Source organism: Orussus abietinus, unplaced genomic scaffold (assembly GCF_000612105.2).
Source record: "Orussus abietinus isolate OABI.00-Male unplaced genomic scaffold, Oabi_2.0 scaffold48, whole genome shotgun sequence".
In the NCBI taxonomy this organism is placed as follows: Eukaryota; Metazoa; Arthropoda; class Insecta; order Hymenoptera; family Orussidae; genus Orussus; species Orussus abietinus.
In genome coordinates, this window is record NW_019394242.1 from 660152 (window position 1) to 682705 (window position 22554).

The window sequence follows — 22554 nt, forward strand, 5'->3', positions numbered from 1 at the left end:
GGAACACCTAACATCTGCCTCTCCCCCACTCGCTTCTTAGGGTTCTTTTTTCCCCGGCTCGGCTCCTTTTCTCGGCGACCACTGGCCCTAGCCCTAATCCTAAACTAAGCAGGTGCCTCGAAAACGTCGTTAGACGTCTCGTGAAGGCGTGAACCTTTCGAAAAAGGCCGGACCAGCAGGAAATTCACCTGTTGGCGGGCCAGGACGAGGTCTAGGACTTCTAGGACTCGGGCGGCATTAAATCCCAATTTACTGGTTCCCTCTACATATTTTCTTCGACAGAAAAGGACGAAGGCTCTCTTAAGGTCCGCCATGCATCATAGCGCGCTAATTAAGTAGTGAAGTTAAAAATGAAAATTGGAATTTGGGACGTGGGTCCTTATTCTCTTTCATTTCTTTTTTTTTTTTTCTTCTTTTATGGTTACGGTTTAGGTGAGGGCGTGGAATCGATAAGTCTTAAGGAGCTGGATTAGGCTGGGACAGGACACGTTTAAGGGAGGGCCCAAGTCAGAATTCCCAAACTTGTCCCCGTGCTGACCCGCGATTTATACGCAGTGGGACATTATCCTGGCACCAGAGTAGTGTCCCACACCTGCACGTGAAACTAACGGCCCAACTCGAAATCTACACCTGACGTCTAACGAGCTAAGTCACTAATAGCAACTGCGTTATTCACTCGGCATTCTACTTGCGCCGGACACATTACGGCAGTACCGCAATCGCAACGAGATCAATTACCTCCGGGAATATCTCGGCCCGAGGAATTAATTAAGAGGGTCCCACTTCGTCAACCTATGAAGAAAAACCTATCAACCTGCCTACCTCAACGTATCAATCCACGATACTCGTCGAGGTCTTATAAATAAACATGAGATTAGTACTCCACTCGATTATCACTGAAAAAAAAAAAATTAAGTAAGCTAAAAGACAGCGAGTCTAAGTCCAAGAAAATTATTTCCACGTTCCCGCAAGAATCATCCCTTAATAAAATTTTAAATAATCCCTTAAGTGAATCCACAATGAGCGGAAAACATACTTTTAGGCGAAATTAACTGCTGGCGGAATTCTAATTGCTTTTCTTACCAAAGAAATTTCTTGGTTCCAGTACAATCGATTTTGTAAATCGTCTATGTTACAACCCAACCGATGTCATATTAACAACTGGAAATTAATTTTCAAAAAGAGTTCCACGTACAAAAATGGTCTAATATTCCAGATACTAACGAAAGTTAATAATTTCAGGTAGAATATTGTTTGAAGGCGATGCAGCACAATGTGTCCATCCGTAACTATCAGAGATCTGAGAGAACTCACGAAACACTCTGATAAGCGTATTAAATCCTAGTTAAGTACCAGAATATTATTCATTCATTCAAACTCCATCACTCTTCGAGATGAATCAACTTTTCATTCAAGCACGTTTCCGTACAAAAAATGTAACGGCAATAAGTGAAACAGACTCGATGAATCCGTGCTTATGAAAATCGATTATTATCTTTCGATCTTATTTCATCGACAACAGTCAGTAAAGACCAAGACACAAGAATTTCATGTTTTCTGGACAGTGACTTTCGCTGATTGCGCAGCAATGAGAAACAAGCTAGGAAGATGCCTATACAAATGGAACAACCCAAAGTACAAGGCCTACGAAAAAGAGGAAAACGGGCACCAGGAAACGCGTCACCCTGAACCTCCCTCCCCCGTGGAATCCCGTCCGGTATGGTCACCGATTAATATCATACGAGCAAACCAGTCCTTTCGCGGTTGGACGGACCTTTTCTCTCCTGCCCGGATCCAAGCTGGACCGAAAGGAACGAATAGCGCGAGAAACCGACGCCAGCCGGAAACTCCAAGCCGATCGGAGCAAAGCACTTATCGACGACGTCGATCTTGCCGCGGGAAACAATGAGACATCGGAGCCCGGTAACGGATGATCGATAATCGATCACCGATTATCGATTATTGGTCCCCTCTCTTCCTCTCCCAGGTCCCGGTCGAAGGCCCCTCGAGCTCCCTCCCGGGGATTTTCGAGGTCCTCTCCGAGAGGAACGTCTTCCCGTGCCTGACATATATCTCTCTCTCTAATTCCCGTGTCCGTCAGGGACACACCTAGGGACCCGGATTCCCCCCAGTCGACGGGATCGGGAAAAAAGAAACGAGCCGATTTGCCTTCGAAGAGGAACGTTTCCCTCTTCAGGGCCAACTATGAGGAGGCTACCCTCGAAATGCGTAATCTTTCCCTGGATCGGCGCCGGCGACCTATAACTCGGGATGTCCCCCTGGTATTTCTGAAATTTTTAATATTTCCGATATTTCTCGGTGCCCCTCTCGGCACGAAGGGAAAGGAACCGTCGGCCGTAACGGAATGGCAATTGAAGCAATCGCAAGGAGGGGCATCCTTTGGTACGGATCATTCTGGAGCAATGCAATTACTCCATCGACGGGAGAGACTTCGATATTGGATCCGATCTTTAGAAATCGTAACCTCGTACTAGAGATGAAACCGGGTTACGAGATAAATAAGTGTCCGTCTCCGATGCGACGTGAACGAATAAGATATCGAAAATACCAATTGAAATGATCGTGGCGCCTAAGAACGTAATTATGCTTATGTCACCGAGATGGTCATCACGGCCACCGGTGGTAAGAAGGGCATTGTCGATTTTTATATGCATTTTTACAGGAGCTCCTAACTTCTACCGTCACTTTGCTACGATCGAGCCTACACAAGAACCTAAAATTTACTTCCCGCGAACCAGTGGTTACTGTTATGACTACCGTCCTATAAAAACCGCTCGCCATTACGATTACCCCGAGATTATGCGCGAGCACGTGCCGCGTGCAATATTTCTCCTCCTTTTCCAGCCGAGAGAATTCCTCGGAAGCGACGTCACGCTGAAAGATGACTGTTCCTCTCGTCATCGGTGCCACGGGGAGTATGTCAATCGCAACAATTGGTCAACCCGCGGAATCGTCACCTAGGAATAAACCGATACAAGGAAATCCCGAGTATTTCCCCGATAATTTCATTCCAAGGACTTTCGACATCAAGACAACACCTCAGCCACGATACTTGATATCGATGAAAAGTACTCATGTCCCATCGAATGAAGGGGACATAATTAACAAACATTTTTTATTTTATAATTAATTTCCGTATCGGAACCTACTCGGACATGAAACTGCTTCAAAACGGAAATACATTTCGATCGACATGGATACTCATTAACAGCTGCATTCTTCTCCTGCACGACTTAGCCTATTGCGATCCCATGTTGAGGCTGACTTAACATTATCATACAAGTCGTGAACAACGTCATACAAGTCGATATCAGAATCTCGGACCACAAAGGGTTAATGCATCCTTTCTATGGGAAACATGTTTGGTTCGTATGCATGTATAGATTCTGATACGATACAAGTATTGATGCTCTTTTTTCTTCTATACCGAGTACGTATTGTTACCCTCTTTCCGTGCAATTATCTATAAATCTGTAAAGTACCAATCTGTAAATTATCTGTAAAGTACCTATCTGCAAATTATCTGTAAAGTACCTATCGATAGATCGGTGGTATCGACTCATGTCTATTCTCGCCTATACGCGACTCTGTTCATCGAAACCACGAGACGCTAGAGCACGTGAACCCGTTCGAAATCCCTTCGCAGGTGTTCAAACGTTCGGGAATATGGCTGATCCGAGCACTTCGCATCTCGTCAGATTTTGAGAGCCGTCGCAGGTGATGGGGTAGATACGCGAAGTGACACCCACGATATGTCGCAATCCCGGTAACCTGCGACAACGATATCGTGTAAATACCGGGGACAGCAGTACCGTCGAGTTACGATCCCATTCTTCCGGAAGTAGCGAAATCAACGTCGAATCTACCTACAATGTATGACCGGCAGCACTTACAGGGCCATCGGTGTTACGGAACTTTAGTAATGTCCGTAATGCGAAACACCCTCTACTCATCTTTACGCGCTCGTGAAAATCGCGATCGAACGAATCTCTAGAGATCAACGATTTATCTACAGCGATACCTTAGCACTAGGTTCAGAAGAAATAAATGATATCGGCAATAATGCCTTAACAATGCTACTAAACATATTTATGTTTTGTATATTGATGTATAAACCTGTATCCAAATTACAAACTCGATACGATGATTTAATTCAACACATCACATTACGAACGAGTTTCGAATTTTTACATTGTATAATAATTTTTATACCAGCTTACAGATAACTTTTAAACCACCTTGTTAAATTATAAAGCTGTATTATAAATTTGGTTCACCATATCTGTAGAAAACTTCCTACACAAATTCCATGAATTTATCACAGTTTTTTTTTTTGTGCAATATATTAATCATTTTAACGTATAGCTGTGGATCGCGATAGCAGCGATTTTTCTTCTCCGGAAAAGATGGATTTTTTTAATAATTAGAATAGTGCCGTACACTTGAGGCGGATTTACCCTTGAGTTGCATATTTTAAAAAATCAAAAGACAAGGCAGTAATTCGAAACGACAAACGAAATAATTGTAACGATGATCACATAAAGATGGATTTTTTAACAATTCAAACAGTGCTATACACTTGAGGCGGATTTACCGTTGAGTTGCATATTTTTAAAGAATCAAAAGGCAAGGCAATAATTCGAAAAAGCGAACGAAATGATCGTAACGATGACCGCGACCGATGAAATCGGGTCGAGTTTTCGCGGCAGGAGTTGCTCGGCGTACCGCGAGTACGTGTACACGAGAAAATTTAGGTAATTCGGGAGCTCGCGAGCCAGACATCACAGCTTCAGCCGTTGAATTTGCATCCGTGCCTTGAAATCCCCGAATCCGCGGAAAGGATTACGTTTGTTCGACCATCTTGTTTCCTCCCGGCTCGATGTCGTACCGAGCCGCAGCCTTCGAGAGTTATCGAACAAGTGGGTACCTTCTGGCCGATAATCGATGTTGATAACCCCGTTTCTAGGCCTCCCCTGGTCGGAGCCACCGTAACCGATAATGAGGCCCCGTAAAAATACCCGACACATAAATCGAAGTGCATGGTTGCGCGAGAGGAGAAAGGCATCCTCCTTTGCATCCGTCACGGATTTTTCCGTACAAAGACGCGCTCTGGTACTTCCCGAGCCCGATGCTATCAGGATGCTCAAAAGCACAAAGTAGTATAAGACCCGACGTCTATAATGATCGACTTAACAGAAAATAGGCCCAAAATCAGGACCCAGAGATCTCGGATTTTCGCATATGCAACTATGGGAGCACGGCTTGCGGAAAATGTAGGAATCCCGATACTACGTGACCAAATTATTTACCCATCGATGTAAATAACCTGAAACGCTATCACTTTTGCAATTAAGGTGTGCAGCGTGCAACGATAATCCACGAATATTATACATAATGCGATGGCTTTAACGGAATAAAGACTAGCAGTCGCGCTAACGGAGAGACCATTTTTAATTGCAAGGTTTGATCGAAGAGGCGCAGAGGTTTAGATCAAAGATAATCCGAAGATTTTCGACCCCTAAAGTGGAGCCGACCTCCACATACGGCGTTGTTTTTCCTTGTACTACTTCGAATGTCAACGAATAGAAAAGAGCTTGAAAAATTAAGAAGAAAGTACAGACCATCGCTAAACGATTGCAGGATTCATTTCCAGGTTTCTATTTGGTATTATCTCTTCTGTAGGGAATGTAAGTAGACGTGGCTGCGGCTTTTAAAACCCGATTGTCGAAATTTCCCCTCCCGTTCCCGATAACGAGAGCCCCGGCAGAGGTATCCATAGAAGTCGAATCAAGAATTCACGTAAGAAAAGAAAATCACCCGTAACGAATTTGTACCGACAAATTCGTTACGGGTGATTTTCTGTACAGTTCCGCTCTGATTCCACCGAAGCCCTTCGCTAACTGGAAAATCGAAAAACAGTAGAAGTGGCCTAGAAATTAAGTAAAAAAAAAAATAAATAACATTTCTTGTTGAACTCTCATTTTCCCGCACTTTTTCATACGTCTCCAATAGCTGAATAGCCGCCAAAACGTGGTTATCACTAGTCAACACGCCCGATGCACTTGCAGCAATGCTCGACCGTAATTGAGGAACCGCGTTTCACGATGGGCCCGGTAAACGTGAAAAATTAAAGGAAAGCCGGAAAACCCGGAGCTCCATCCCCTTTACATCCCCGTGGACGCCTTTAGCGATGCTCAGCCGTTTTACGAAACGACACAGGGTGCGGACCATTGTCATGATCGGGAAGAAAAGGGGGGACGTCGCACCAGCTCCGATTCAGCGAGTGAAAAATGCGACCATTGAAACGTGTACCGTGCGTAGTACTACGACCGCGTCGAGAAAGACCTACTTCGCTCAGAATTTCACTCTCGAGGACGAAGGCGCCGAACCCCGGGGGATGAGACGCCGAAAGTGCATCCGCAGACACGAAAAACCAGAAGACGTGCCGACCTGCAACAGCCCAGGAGAAAACCCATCCACCTCCGTTCTTATCGCCACATGATACGGGGAACATTACCGCAAGATATGGAAAGTGCACGACAATGACGTTGAAAATACTCTTCATACCTTTTTTCAGATAAATCTTCAAGAAGAAAGCAAGCAAAACTGCAGCGCCTAAAAATCAAACTGCATAGGTATCTAACGACCGCATCGTTTAGTATAGGGCGATGAAAGAAGACCGTGGCCATATCTCGATAATTAGTATTTCTTAAACTAAATCGAATCACTATCGTTTTAGGTTGATTTAAATAATATGTACTAGTCTCCGATTTGCACAATTTTTATTCTTAGGTGTTGTGAACTTTCGGGCAATAAGTTTATATTGAATTAATTACAAGAAGTTAAATACGAGGAGAAAGTATCCCAGATGCACCTTACCGATTTTCTTGGTTCCGACATATGACACAGAACATCGAAAAGTATCTCTTCATACGCGCTAATTCATGAATTTAAGGGGTGAAAACCGCCCCGAAGGTAGACCTCCAAAAAGTATCCTGGCGCCTTCTCATAAATAAAATTGAATGTGACGTATTGTAGAAATTAGAAATTAGAAGAAAAAATACATGCCCCTTATTTTTTATGTACTACTTAGTTTTCGTCGTACATATGCCTGAACCAGCAAAATCGATGAGATACACCTGAAAAACATCCCTCATTGAAAAAGGTCTTTTCGAGGTAGTTCTTAAGAGCGATCTTCGATCAAAGGAAATGCGAGACCTCAACAACAGGTGCACAGATACGTCAGGAAGGAGTAATTGCAGTTTCCCGTAAAGATCCCGAGATACCGTAACGAGACCCCAAGCAAAAGAACTCGATCTCTGTATTTAATAAAGCGATTATCAATGAACGAGGTAATTAATTTACCCATAGGCAGGTAATGAGTACCCTTGATATCGACCGGGCGACCTGACGCACTACGGCGGAGCACTAATACGTCGTGAAATAATTACACGAAGGGAAAATTCGAAGCAAATGTTCGACCAAGGCACGCGTAGCACTCGGAGGTACGCGACAGCATAAACGTCCGTCTCGGTGCAGGTCGCAAGATTGTCCAATTAAGAACTTCCCGGCGACCTCGCATACGGAGCGTCGCCGCGAGCGAGAAAACGCCTTCGTTAGCGATCCTCGTCTCGGTGGAAAAAAATTAAAAGAAAAAAATATTTTCAAGTCCGACCAATCTCGCGCCACCGCGAGCTAGATTTCGCAACACGGAGCGTAACAACCGAGTTTGGGGACGAGAATAAAAAGAAATAATCAATCCGGAATGAGCCATGCCCATTAAATACATAGACCCCGCGAACCTAACCACCCCGAAGACACCGAAAACAGCGAGAATAAAAAAACACTCGACCAGAAGAGCCGCCCTTCCTCTTTCTCCCTCTGTCCCTCGCTCCTAGATCCACCCAGAAGAAGAATTTGATAGATCGATGAAAAGGCGTTCGATGGACTGCATTTGGCCCACCTCAGGAAACATTTCAGTTGAATAAACCGATTTCAATTAACTCGGCCAAATTCGCTTCCCTCGATCAACCGAAGTGTTCAATTACACCAGCATATTACATTTAAAATTACCCTAGCCGACAAACGAGTTGATCATACCAAATCATTTTAATACCCAGGACGAGCTACCGCAACATCCGACGTCATAAATCGAAAGTTATTAACCAAAGGATCATCTCCCGTCGACGAAATATTCGATTGTCCGGGTAATTGACCACATTCTCCGGCACTCCAAGCAAAATCATCTTCCTCCACCCAAATATATTATTGCGTACAATCCGTGGCCATACCGCGCCGCGCAGCCGTTTCACGTTAAAAAGGGAGTAAGATCGATGAAACGGCCCCTTGTTTCCTCTCTTTCGGTCAGCCGTCTCCACGTGCGTAATCCATGCATCCTCCGTGTAGGCTCGGCAAGTCATCAGCGAGGTACGAAACGCGTGCACGCCGTTGCACGAGCACGCATTGTCCGCGCCGTCCACACTCCGGCGGCCAATCAGACACCGGAAATTAATCGCGCGCGGGAACCGACCAATCTCGCAGTCGTAAAGGTCGATTTCCAGCCAAGGAAAAAGCGCCGTAGAGCCCGAGCGTCCTCGTCCTCGTCCTCCGGGAAAAGTCAGAACGTTCTCCCGCGAGGGGGGGCCAACAATAAGTAGCGATCATTGATTTACGAACGGATCCTGCGGAGTAATTCACTTCTCAAGGGGAGGGTGGAGGTGGTCGAGGGCCGTGAATCGACGGCTTCGAAGGCGATCACTTGCCGGCGCTATTATCGGCGACGTAAATAACGCCGGTGGACCGGCCCCCCCATTAATTGTCCTCGACTCCGCGGATCTTTAGAAACGGCTCAAAAGTCATTCGAGGGGACGGCCTCTCGGGCGATCGCTACCGACATATAGGTATACACATCGGGAGCCTTCCCGATTCCTGGGGGACAAAGCGGACCTCGAGAGCCAACTCGGAACTCGAATGGAATTCCACGTCGCCTTTTTGCCCTCCCCCTCCGTTCTTTTTTTTTTTGTTTTTTTTTTTTACGGGCGAGCAGTAAAGTCATTTCACGGAGACTGCGAGGAGAGCGATAACCGCTCGGATCGATAACCAGCCCGGAGTGTGCATCGAAATAACGAGGATCGAAATCCCGTCGAGATTGCGAGACATTTCTTTTTTGTTTATCCTACCACTTGGTTCCACTACGCGGGAGCATTTCGCGACCATTTATAGGAGAATTTTGAAAATCGTCGGAGACGTCGCGAAGGATAACGCGCGCCGATGACTTCTCCGATCCCGTGACTGGTTGGTCATCGACGGCACGAGCATGGAAAGAAATCCCGACGAATAGGATACGAAAGGCTCGAAATTATATCGGCGATAAGTCCTCGGCAAAGGAGCGACCGCGAAATCCCGCAAACGCGTGTTCCGATTTCTCCCCCATTCGCCTCGAATTTCCGTCGCCGGTCGTATAACAAATAGTGAGACTAGCCGCATAAAAAAAAAGGGGGGGGCATTCAGCTTCCCGGGGCACTTCCACGACATTCCATGAGAGCCCCCTTCATCCACGAGCGATAAAATCTCGATTGCGCGAAAAACCATCGGGTTACGTCTCCGTCCAAGAGCGGCCTCTCAATTACCGGAGCAATCATTGCGACCGCCATATTTGCTCTCGAGAAACCGCGCGATAAAAAGCGGCGCTCGTTAAAACAGCCCCCACGAGAGAAAAGAAAAAAAAAAAGGGGGGGGGTAAAAATGTACAAATACAGATAAAAACGAAAACTCATCCCCCGCTTTTTCCTAAAGGGTGATGACCCGGGGGCGTCGGAAGAGACGTCACATCCTAGATGTCCAAATCACCGGAATAAAAGTCGCACCCGAAATGAGGAAATCGGCGGAATAATCCGGTCCCGCGTTCCCCGTCGCTTCGAGTAGCTCGAAGCCGACTCAGAAGTTAACGCGTCCAATTTAATTCGCCCCAATTGAACGGTAATTGAAGAACTATCCGAAGGAAGGGGTCGAGGCCAACTCAGGGGGGGGCACAAAAGCATTCGTTTCGGGGGTGGAGATCTCGCCTTAATCGTCGCGGAATTAGGAAAGCCGAAGAAAGTCGCGAGTTGCTTGCGCGAGTCGCAGGCACCCCTAACGAGGCCTCGACAGAGGGTCGAGACGCAATCTACCCCCCGAAGACCGTCGGCGTGCACCAGGAGGTCGAAAGAGCGCTCCTCTTTTAAAAGGCAATCCCAGAATGGATCCCCAACCTCCTCGGGAACGGCGAAGGATACTTTCGCGCTTATTGCGCGAAGTACCGAAGGCAATTATCGGGGGGGTGTCCCCTTAAGAAGCGACCCCGCCTTTCCCGGAAGGGAGGAAGAGCGCGATTATGTCGCGGTCGCCGGTCTCCTCGCGATTGGGAAATCGTCGCGAGCGACAATTGTTGACTATGTGTCACCGATTGCGACACCTCGTCTTTGCTTTCCGCGAAGGCTGAGAAGAGGCTCACCGAGAGGCCCGTCGAGGACGCTTTTTCCTTAAGCGTCTCGCTCTGAAAGCGCGGGCGAGCAATTTTATTAAAAGAGAAAGGAGGACATTTCCCCTGTGCTTTTTCAATTCTCTGAAAAAATGGATCCTTTCAGATCACGTGGTTTAACCTTTCGCTGCGAAGGAACGGGTGGACACGTCCAATCCTCGGCCCACCGTAGCTACTATTAAAAATATTCCTGAAATTCCTACACTCCCTTATGCTTTTTCAATTCTCTGAAAAAATGGATCCTTTCAGATCACGTGGTTTAACCTTTCGCTGCGAAGGAACGGGTGGACCCGTCCAATCCTCGGCCCACCGTAGCTACTATTAAAAATATTCCTGAAATTCCTACACTCCCTTATGCTTTTTCAATTCTCTGAAAAAATGGCTCCTTTCAGATCACGTGGTTTAACCTTTCACTGCGAAGGAACGGGTGGACACGTCCAATCCTCGGCCCACCGTAGCCATTATTAAAAGCATTCCTGAAATTCCTACACTTCTAGCACGTAAGATTATGGCATAATTGGCAAATTGGACATCTTAAAAATGCGAATTGGCATAATATACATATTATAAATGTATAAATAAATTCGTAATTTTATGATGGCGTTTTGTCACGTTACGTTACATGTAAAAAAACGTCACGACTTATGCATCAACCTAATATGTTCATTTGATCGTTTACCCATTACTTTATTAATCATTCGCGTGTGTTACAACCATTTCACTTACAGACCCAATCTTCACAAAATTCAGAAATTTCATCAAGAGTCTCGAAGCATATGAGCGATACCATGCGCGTAACCGAGGCATCACACATAATTCGAATTTACAGAGTATAAACAAAATAAAACAAACTAAGCATTCAAAGATTCAATCGAATGTCGGGCATATCTGCGTTATTTATTAAAAAAAAAAAAAAACAATGAGCCATTTCAAACAGTTACACAGGACGAAATGGGACCACACAACAAGACGAAATGCGAGAGGGAAACCACCCTTCGAAACGTCGAGCCCACTCGAAACTCGCCATTCTTCCGAAATCCCGGCGCAGACAAAAAAGTTCTAATAACCCGGAAATAAAGCCTTTCGGTGCCCAACGACCGCCTGACCCTCTTTCAACGCCGATGTGAGCACAATACACCCCCGAAAAGCTCGACGACCCGTTTTAAGGAAACGCGCGGCACGAAACGTCGACGGGGAGGCTTTTTGCGAAATTCCGAACACGCGTTTACGATCCCCCTCTCTCCCTCGTAAAGGCGCGTCCCTCCGCGGGCGCAGTAATTGCTCGGCAGGGGGTACAGGCGACATACCGGAGAAAATCCCGGAAACTTTCAGGCCGGGTTCGCGCCTTAATGGAAACCCATCGCCGAGGCGTTAAGTCGGGACGAAACGATCCGGCGTAAATGCGCGGCCGGTCCGCGGATTTAATCGCGTCCCCTTTCCGCGGCTTGGGCCCCTTTCGCGGGTTTTAGAGCCGCGGCCGATCCGTCCCAACTTTTCCCACTCCTTCCCTCTACGAGCCGCGCGACTCGTCTCGACTTTTCTCGCAGCAAAAAGTCGCGAGGGCCGCTTGAAATTCGGCCACTTCGAAAGCGACCGATCTAAATCTCCTCGGGAGAGGTCGAGTCGAGAAACGTGATTTTGGGGGGAAAAAAGGAGGGAAATGAAAACATTAAAGAAAGAGGAAAATAAATTGCACGGATAAGCGCACTCCCAACCAATAAAGTGATGACATTAATTCATCAGAGAATGAAACGCTACAAAGGAAGTTATGACAAAATTGTGAAAAGTCGTGCGATGCATTCTTGAGGTCAAACAAAGATGGAGAAATGAATTACCGAAAAAAATCAAAAGTCACAAACGAGGGGATGCCAATTAACCCTTTCACTTTTGCGGACGCCTAGAGTCGCCCCGTAAGTGTCACACCTCCCGAAACAATAAATATTAAGCCGTCAATATTCAATCCATAACATATAACATCTTTTTCGTCCCACTGCGCATTGTGTTTAAGGAAGACCATTCTTGCGAAAGGGTAAAATTTTCAAAACCCCGCGTGGCTATCCGGGAATTAATTCCTGGCGTAAAAACAGTCTCGACTTCCTGCACCTTCACTTTCGTACGCGTCCGGTCGGCGCGTGCCCGTCGGATATAAATAAGAAAGACGAGCGTAAAAATGAAGTAGAAAGTCCGTCGAAATGGAATCGAAGCCAAGCACCGTGATTCCTTTTCCTCCACACCTCGTGCCTTTATTCCGGCTCGTTTGTACCGACCGATTCGGCCAAGAGAGAGTAACAAGGCACCGAAAGTGGAACGTTAAGAAGTCGAGCACACTATTTAGGGCGCCTCTTAGTCGGCGTTTACGAGGCCGCAAGTGTTCCGCGTTGCGGTGACGGGGAATCATCCGCCGGCGGTCGAAATCGCGTCCTTAATAACGTGGCTCGTGGGATCGACGGAGGTCGTTCCGGCACGACACGGCACGACACGGCACGACACGGTACGACACGGTACAAGAGCGATCCGTCAAAAAAAAGCGAAGCCGAGGACCGAGAGCCCGAACGCGATATCCCGTCTCGGTTACGGTTCAAAGGAAGATATCCTGGCTCGACGAGCTATTGAGTTGCTCGAGAATCGATCGGAATCGGATCGCGAAAAGGATTCTTTCGCGCGAAATGCCCATTGTCGAGGGGGTGAACCGACAAGAACTTGCGGCGGAGACCGCGCAATTATTCACTTTCCGCGGGGGCGAGAATGCTAATTCGAGGGGGGCCGAGGTCCTTCGCAAGTTATGCATAACAAAGCGCGACCGTAAGACGCAATTCGAGCTGAAAGGCGGGACGGGGACGCGCTCCGGAGGTGTCGGCAATGCGATAAATAAAAACGAGCCTTCGGGAAAATAACCTAAGTGGGGTGATAAAACGCGCCCCGAGCGTGATCGGGATGCACCGCGTAAGTGCAACAGGGCAAATTCCGTATTCCAAAAGGACGAATTTGTTGCCGCGTAAAATCTATCCGAATTCCAGGCCTCGCCGGAGGAGCGATGGCCTCGATACCCCCCGACTGTAAAATTCTGATAAAAATTCTCTAAACGTTCCTGAGCAATCTTCCGTTCCACGATGAAGCTCCCACGCTCGAGTAACGCGTAACGGAGGTCGAGTAATCCATTCCTCAGGTTTTTATTTAACCCTTGCGCGGAAATTGAGTCGTTTTAACCGGACACCGTCATATCGGGCATTCGCACGTTACATACGCAATCTAGCGCTTCGCCATATTCTCGAATAGGTGGTTGCGATTAATACTAATTGAAATGAAAATAGGAACGTTAATCCGTTATTTGAAGCGTCACATTTATATCACGACGTTCGATCAAAGATGATAAAATTCCCTTTTACGGGTTTAAAAGAAAAAAAAATGAAAAATTTACGGATGTCCCTCGAGTCGCTGTCGAGGTCTGCTCCGATTTTGATCCGAAAATTCATCGAGCTTTCTCTCAGTTTCGACATTTTCCCTCGCGTTCAAGATTTTTCCACGGCCCTTACAAGGATTATCCCCCGCCACTCTAAGTACCATCATTTCCCGTTCGGCGTAAGGTCACCGTAAACAATGTCCAGGATTTCTCCCAGTAAGAAGTTCACACCCGCCTGGGCGCGGAGAGGGAAAATGAACTTTCTTATATGCTAATAGCCCCCTCCTTCCACGATCCCAACCCCTCGGGTCCTTTCCCAACGTTATTCTTTCCTGCAAGGGACACATCCCGCGGGAGGACGCGAAGGGACGCAACTTTTGCACGATTCCTGGGTAGGGCGTCGCGACGACCCGAAATCCCAGCTGTGTCGTGCAAAATCGAGCCCGACGTGTCTGAAAAATTTATCCCCGGGTGAAAAACCTATCCCGACCATCCAGCGGGCTTCCAAGGAGCTCGCTAAGTGGCGGCGAGGAGGTAAAAAAAAAAGAAAAAGAAGAAAAGGAAAGAGAATAAGGGGAATAAAGTGAGGCTACTGCAGCAGCTTTCCACTGTGCAGCGCGGCGCAGTTCCTTTTAGAGCGGTCTGGTTTTCGCGATGAATAATTTAGACGCCGTTCGTCGGCATCGATTCGCGTCTTCCCTCTGCGGATCAATGGTCGGGGGGGGGGGGGGGGGGGGGGGGAGCCGGCCCGGTCCGAGACTGAACCAAATGCTCAAACAGTTGATTATCGAGGGGGGGGGGAGGGGAAGGGGGGAAATGGAAATGCACGTATGCATCGGTTGCACCCACCTTGACGTTTTCGCGCAACAGCTGCGACGTATCGCCTTATTGGGACGAGCCTCCGGATGACACCGACACGCGAAAGCTCACGGATTCAACGAGAGGCGAAAAAGTTGCATCCTGCGGGAGAGGATTCAGAATGCATCTGTATTGCATAGGAATGTCGACTCGTTTCAATGTCGGACCCAGAAAACGACCCAATTCTAGCGCGACGTGTGCGGGAGTTTCCCTAGGACCCCCGCCCTGAGAAAAAAGATCAGTTGACTGTCAAAAGAATATATATATTTTGTTGCCTGAAGTACATGAAAGGATTGGAAGAAACAATTATTTTGTTGAGAAGAAAAATGGATGTTGAGTTAAACTAATTCTTGATTTAAAGAAATCTTGGTCTACTCAATCTGAGATTTCTTAGGACGTATTTGAACGCAGGTTTTGGTTGCCGCAATGCACATTTCTCTTTGAGCCAACTATCTTTTTTCGTTTTCTCAACATGACGTTGCCCTAGGTCACGTCGCGAAGAATCTGGAAATCATGCCTATGATGTAAAAAAAAAAAAACAAGGCTGTAATAGATCCATAAAACGTGAATCGAAACGTTCCATGCAGACAGGATATATTAAATTGATGATACCCTCGTAGATATACGTAAAATACAGGCTTTATGGTTTGACAGATTGGTCTAAACAATTTCTGTCATGACGTGATAAAATTTGAAACTCGTTCATACATATACAAATCTCGCCCGTTAGTTTGAGTCAACATATAAAATATTCAATTTCGTTGCATGGCTTCGAACGCTAAAAAGTGCAAGAAATTTACATGTTTAAGAATATATGTATTCACGATGTAATTCATAGAAATTTGGCTACATTTACTACGAGACTGACTCCCGTTTTCAATGATACTTACGTAAAAGGCCTAATCTCGTAGAAACGTGTATTTTATTATTTAATATTAATCCGTATTTAAAAAGAAATTGACCACGAGAATTTCAGACGCCTATCCATGATAGAGTTATCTAAATAGACCAGGTGGGCATACATATTGTATGCAGACAAATATCGACAAACACCGTTCATCCACAGCCGAGCGAGCGACCTGCTTCGCGGATAAGTCTCTCGTAGGTTTTTTATTATCAGACCTTGCCATCGGTCGCGACCTAAAAAACGACCGCGGGGTAACGACTCTCGCAACGAGAGGCCTCGCGTACCGTTACCGTTTACTCACGCACTGCGCCCTCGATAATTCTTTCATAAATCTCTAGAATCTCGCATTGTATTCAAATTAATATGAACTTTACGATGGGAAATCGTATGTTTTACGAGTCCAACTCCGGCAATGAGTTGTGCCCATAATTATGAAAGTGGTCTAAGTCATATATTTTTTGTTTCGAAATTACATTGAATTAATTTCGTTTGAAATAATATGGCGTGAAATAACTGATAAACTCATTTTTTTTTTTTTAATTTTGACTTAGACCACTATCATAATTATGGGCACAGTTACTTGCCCCCTACGGGCTCCGCAAAATACGACATTACCGGAACCTCCCTGCCTCGAAGATGCCGCACTTCGCTCGAAATCGAAGAATTTTCCGAGCCGTCCTATCGAGGAAATTATTTTCCCGCTCTTTCCACGCCCACGAGAAGAATCGCGAATCCGTAACTGGTAACGACGCACGTTATCCTAGACCCGATGAACGCACCTGTTAATTACTCATGCAACTCAACCGCGTAATTCGCAAGGACAGCTAACGAGAATGCGTGGGAAGAATCGAGGATCCCCGCGAAAGATCTCACGTGGAATTAACTTTTCACCCCATTTTCCGCCGAGCGATAGCGCGTAATACGGAGCAGATCGATCTTTAACCCTTTCGTTACCTTGGCGAGATATCTCGCGACCCAATACTGGCCGATTAACGCTTTTGACGAGATATCTCGCGACCCGGTAGTAGCCGATCAACGCTTTTGACGAGATATCTCGCGACCCAATACTGGCCGATTAACGCTTTTGACGAGATATCTCGCGACCCGATACTGGCCGATCAAACGCTTTTGACGATAATCTAGTTTCCTAGCACTAATATTTTCCAACCATGTTTTCAATTATACCACGTAGAAAGTAAATAAAAATAATTTCATTAAATTAATAAAAACTGTATTTATTTCTTCCTTTTAGCTATACGAATAGAATTAGTTATAAAATATATTCATCTAGATTGTAAAAATATTGGTGCTAGAAAGCTAGATCATCGTCAAAAGTGTTAATCCGCTACTACCGGATCGCGAGGTATCTCGTCAAAAGCGTTGATCGGCTAGTATTGGGTCGCGAGATATCTCGTCCAAGGTAACGAAAGGGTTCCAAACCCGTCGCGTAAGGAGATACAAGCAAAATGTCGCGAAAGGTGCACCGAGTCCGGACAATTTTAGCCACTCTGGACGATCTGGTCTATTAATAGTTCTCATATGCGTTATGCCTTGCCGTGGGTGATTCATGCGACTTCGTAAAAAGGGGGATTGTATCACGTACCGGTAACCGCATTTTTACCTGGTGTGCGTGCCATCGGATACGCATTGCGTAAGCGTAAACAAATACTTCTCGCTTTCGCGTGCTCTGCGGCGCCGTAAAATCGCAGAATCGGGAACTCCTGCAATCGTGGCGATATCCCGAGTAAACGAAAGGAGAAAATGAAAAATGGCGAAATTTCGGGAGAAGTCGGCATATCGAATGGCCCGCCTTCCCGAATTTATCTTACTGATAACTGATACAACCATCAGTCCTCGCCCGAGTTCGGTTTTCGCCGACCAACTTCAACGTAGAACGACAACCCGGCCACTGGGGCATCATGTTAATTCCGCCCAGCACACATCACCTCGTTACACATTAATCCCCCACATTATATTTCATTACCGCGCGATAAAGTTATGCCGCGACCGTGTTCATAATTGAACCGTCGAGCGGACCGCACGCGGTTCGTCCGAACCGCAGACATCGCAAACGGGCTTATTTCACGTATTGATGTCATCGACTACACGTTCGCGTTATGCGAAATAACATCAACGCCTTCGTTCCCCCGATCGGCTTTCCGAGCGTTTCCAGCAATAGTTTCGGCCCGCCATTCGAAGGCTCTCTCCTTGTTTTCGGCTTAACGTGTGCGCCAATTTTCGCGCATTTCAACCTGAATTTCCAAGTAATCATTTTTTCCCAAGTTTATCCCAAGATTGTTCCTCAAAAGAGAGGATTTCGAGGGGCCTTTCACTTGGAAATTGGTAAAAACAATTTCATTCTTTGAGAATCGATAGCCTTTGATTTCATACGATAAACAACAATGCGATTCGGTGCCAAGTGACTTTAGGCCGTAAAATTATGATACTCTCTCTCGGTGATTTCCAACTGTGATTTCGAGCATTAAAATCCACGATTTCCGGAGTGAATAACCCTTCGGAGGATTTCAATTGAGCCGAGGAAATGTCGATGTCCAGGTTTAACCCTTCAACCGTGAAAGCCATGCATCCACCATTTAATCCGAGTATTTACCAGCGATCGTTATTGTTCGCAATTCGAAGACTATCTCCCATTTTGGATCTTACAAATGCGCCACTTCTCGCGGAGTATCATATTTTGTAGCAAATCAATTTCCCGGCAGTCACTTTTTCGTAAAGCTGTTTCCCCGATATCATTTCGGGAAAGAACGGAGTCGATATGATTTCGAGTCATCCGAGGAGATGTCGATGTTCAAATTTAATAAAACGTCATCGACTACATCGTCGCTTTATGCGACAAATGACGTCATTAATATCTTTACTCCACCTCTCGACTTTCCCAATCGTTTCCATTGATCGTTTTCGCTGGCCATTCGAAGCCTATTCCTTAATTGCAGCTTAACAAGCGTGCCTTTTCTCACGAAATTTCACGTTTTTAACATCTAAATTTCCAGGTAGTCATTTTTATTTTTTTCTAAATTTTTCCGAAAATTAGTACTCAAATCGGGAGAATCGTTGATGAGATCTCGAGTGATCCGAGGAAATTCCGAGGTCCGAGTTTAACCTCCTTTAACTGCGAAAACAGTGTATACACATCCAATATTTGGTCCACTATTGCCTGTAGGCCTTCATGAATTTCGCCCATACATCGAATAGTGTATGCGTGTATAGCGTATGCGAATGGTGTATACATCGAATTATTTGCGATAAGTGAAATAGCACCAACGCCTTCACTTCCCTTGTCGACTTTTCCAGGCGTTTCCAGTCATCGTTTTCCCTCGTCATTCGAAGACTCTCCCTTCATTTCAGCTTAACAAACGCGCCACTTTTCGCGAAGATCCGCGTTAATAGAAAATAAATTTTCCAGCAATAATATTCTCTCCAAGTCTTTCCCGAAATTATCTCACGAAATAACGGAGTCGTTTGTTGAGATTTCGAATGATTCAGGGAAATTACGATGGCCAAGTTTCCTAAAAACGACTAAACCGACTACACCGTCGCGTTAGGGAAAATAACGTCGACTTCGCACGTCACTCGAAGGCTAACCCTTGTTTCCGGCTTAACGAGTGCAATCATTACAGGAAACCATGACTCTAATATGTAAACTGCGAGGTAATCACTTTTTCATAAGTTTTCCCAAGTCTTTCGCCAGCGACCAGAGCCGTTGACGGCGGACTTCGGGTGATCCGGAAAAAAATGTAGGTGTCCAAGTTTAATAAAAACGACGTCAACGAGTTTTCTCCCGATTTCCTCGGAACATCCCGAAGCAGGATTCCATTGGGCCGTTTTCCCATCCATCATTCGAGCAGAGCCTTCTCGGGGAATATATCGATTCCCTCGCAGCTCGGAAAGTTTCCAACTTCTCTGACGGTTCTCTCTCTCTCTCTCTTTCTATCTCCTTCTCCCGACTCTTTACGGCCCCACCTTCGGTACTTACTGCACCGAGACACTCACATTCCTAAGTACTTTCAACTAATCCTCAGGGTCGCGAACGTGCCCAACGAGTTTACAAGGGAGAACGAAAAAGGGAAATACCTTCCATGTCTCGCTCATTCACCGACGTAGAAGTCCGCCTAGGGAATTATTTCGAAAATTGAGTCGAATGTTCTTAAGCCCTGAGTAAGCTCTCCCTCATTACCCGAGCATACCGTCCACCTTAAGTGTTTACTTTCCTTCGAAGTTAAATAAAAAAAAAGTCACGTCACGACCCATCAGAGATATCTCGTAACTCAACGGAGTTACGACTCGATAAAAATTCTTTCGGCATCGATCGCGACGAGAATTGTTTCGTGAATCGACCTCAGTGAGATACAACGGTCTTAAAGAAGGAAAGATGTCCGACTTTTCCAAAGTCGGAGAAATTCCCCATACCTTTCCCACCTTCGGCTTTAACGTTCAATACATACCAAGGATAGAAGGTATACCCCTATCAACGAACATTTTCATTCGAGAAGAAAAGTCTCTTTTCTCTCGTTTACGATTCCCGATTCCGACTCCCAAATACGTCTAAAAACGAAATTTTAAGAGCTACGGCCATTGATAACATTCCTTCATCTTTCCTCCGTCGTTCGTCAATATTTACGTCCCGAAGCAGCCTTGAGTACTCTTTCGGCTCCGAAATGTTACATTCGAGTGCTCCGAAAGTAGGAATATTTTTCCCCTACTAGATATTGGTCAACATTCCGATACAAAAATTTCCGATTTCCCTGCAGGGTCCAAAGCGACCCTCCAAAAAGGGAAGAAGATTCGAAGTAACCACAAATTAGGCAAACTGGTCAACATTTTTTTTTCATATTTTCCCAAAATTGCAGGAATTTTATATATGGCCCCGCTTATCGAGTGAGCGTTCATTGATCGAATATCGGTCTCGATATTCTCGCCCCGACATTTCCACCTGGTGGAAAGTTTCCTATCCACTTCCCGTTCCCACCTTCCACTATTTACTTCCGAGGATAGCCAAGGTTGTGCGGACACTTTCGACCGATTCTCAAGGTTGCGATAGCCTCACCGGAGGAAATTCTTTCCCCGTCCTGTCCATTCTCTTTCTCTCTCCATCTCCGTGGCGATCCTCGACCGCGAGTAAGGCGTAAAAGGTTAAAAATAACCGAGGGCGACTCCATTCACTCGCTTTTCCCCGGGAGTTTCCACGATCGATTGTCTCCATTCCTGGCGGTACTTTTGAGCCCGATCTATCCGATTCTCGACGGGAAACTCCGGGAAAACTTTGCGGAAAAACTCCCGGGTTAAAGATCCCGAAGAGAGGTCGATTGCAGGATCCTTTTTGTTTCCCCCCTCCTCGGAAATCTTTCGCCTTCCTCGCCTAGTCTCTTAAACTATAATTACACCTAAAGTCCACTTTGCGCGACCGAATTTGCCGTCTTTCGCCTCTCACGGATGCGCCGAGGGAATAAGCTCCCAGCTAAGTGTATATAAAAGATGCGCATGTATTTGTATATCCATTGAAATTTCTCTTTACCTTTACGTAAGGCATGAGCTCACCTCAACGGCATTTACCTGTACGAGGAAAAATATTATCGAGTCCTCGTACACCTACAAGATATTTTCATTTATCGCTGGGAACGTCTATTCAAATTTACAAGTTGAATTTAATTTCAAGGTACGATTTATTTATAACATTAAGAAAGCTTACGGTGGAATAACGGAATAATTCGGGTACGATCTCTCCCGTTAGATTACCCAACATGAAATGAAATTTGGGAAAAAAAAACAGTTCTATCGCGATCTTATGTCTTAGTAATCGAATCGTGGTAAAATTTCTGTTATCAACATTTCCTCGAGTTCACCTAACTCCGTTCGATAAGGAATACTACGCGTAACAATAGAAACACCAAACTCCTTAGTTTCATAAATCGCAAGCTTTCCTTGAAGGTGCAAGCTTCGCGGAGATCGACCTCGGAAAACGTTTCGTTAAACTTCCGAAAGAATTCCACAACTTTCCCGAAGATCCGCAAGAAATAAGAATTATATCTCGAGGCGCGAAATAGCCGGCGAAAATCTCTATGCCGTTTCTTTCCACGTAGGTAAGAGCCGAGTCATTGAAGCGCCAATTAACGAGGTCCGTTCACCGTTACTTCGCTTCCTACTTCACTTCCCTCGGCCGTGAACCCAGACGAGTTTAAAACCTCCCGTCTACGTCCACTCCGCATAGGCGGCGGCAAATTCGGTAAAGCAGAGGAGACACGATCGCAAAAAAACGTTTTTTTTTCTTCCGTAATTTCCGCACCTTGAGCGTAGGAGGCGCACAGGACGGCCAGGCAGGTGCCGAGGACGAGCATCTCCAGGCGGCGGCGGCTCGACGTTGTCGCGCACATCACTCAGAGAATTCACCAAACAACCGGCTCGCGAACCGTCACAAAACTCCTCGCGAGTAGGGGCTCTCGCGTGCAGAAGTCGGCGAGGGATGGCTCGGTCCGAGTGGAGCACTCCTGCGGAGCGCGGTGGTCACGCGGTTACGAGGACGCGCGGGGTACGAGTGTGCCACAGTCCGGCTCGGCGAGTCTCGCGGATGCCAACCAGATCGCTCGACGCGCGAAGACCGTCTGCCGCGCGCGCTTCGCGCTCGGGCCCCTTCGCCCGCGCTCGGCTCGAGCCGAGCGCGCCCGAGCGCTCCGCCTGATAGCGACGCGCGGTACCGCAGCGGCCGCGCATGCGCCGACGCCGCGCACGCGGCCAGCGGCGCCGCAGCCCGGCTCTAAGTGGGCCACGCGCTCGAGGGTCCCGTCGACGGCGTAACGCCGTTTCTGCTGAATCTTGGATCGGCCCTGCTGCGAA

General features: G+C 46.4%; 1 protein-coding gene across 3 annotated transcripts in view; it reads right to left on the reverse strand.

Annotated features, from left to right (window-relative positions):
- Window positions 1-22308, reverse strand: part of LOC105694704 (fasciclin-3) — a 409158-nt gene extending 386850 nt beyond the window's left edge. For all 3 annotated transcript variants that reach the window (XM_012415616.2, XM_012415615.2, XM_012415617.1), the window contains exon 1: window positions 22007-22308. In XM_012415616.2, coding sequence (XP_012271039.1) covers window positions 22007-22094 — 88 coding nt within the window. In that variant the 5' untranslated portion in view covers window positions 22095-22308. The remainder of the gene's footprint in view (window positions 1-22006) is intronic.
- Between the last annotated feature and the right edge of the window lie 246 nt (window positions 22309-22554).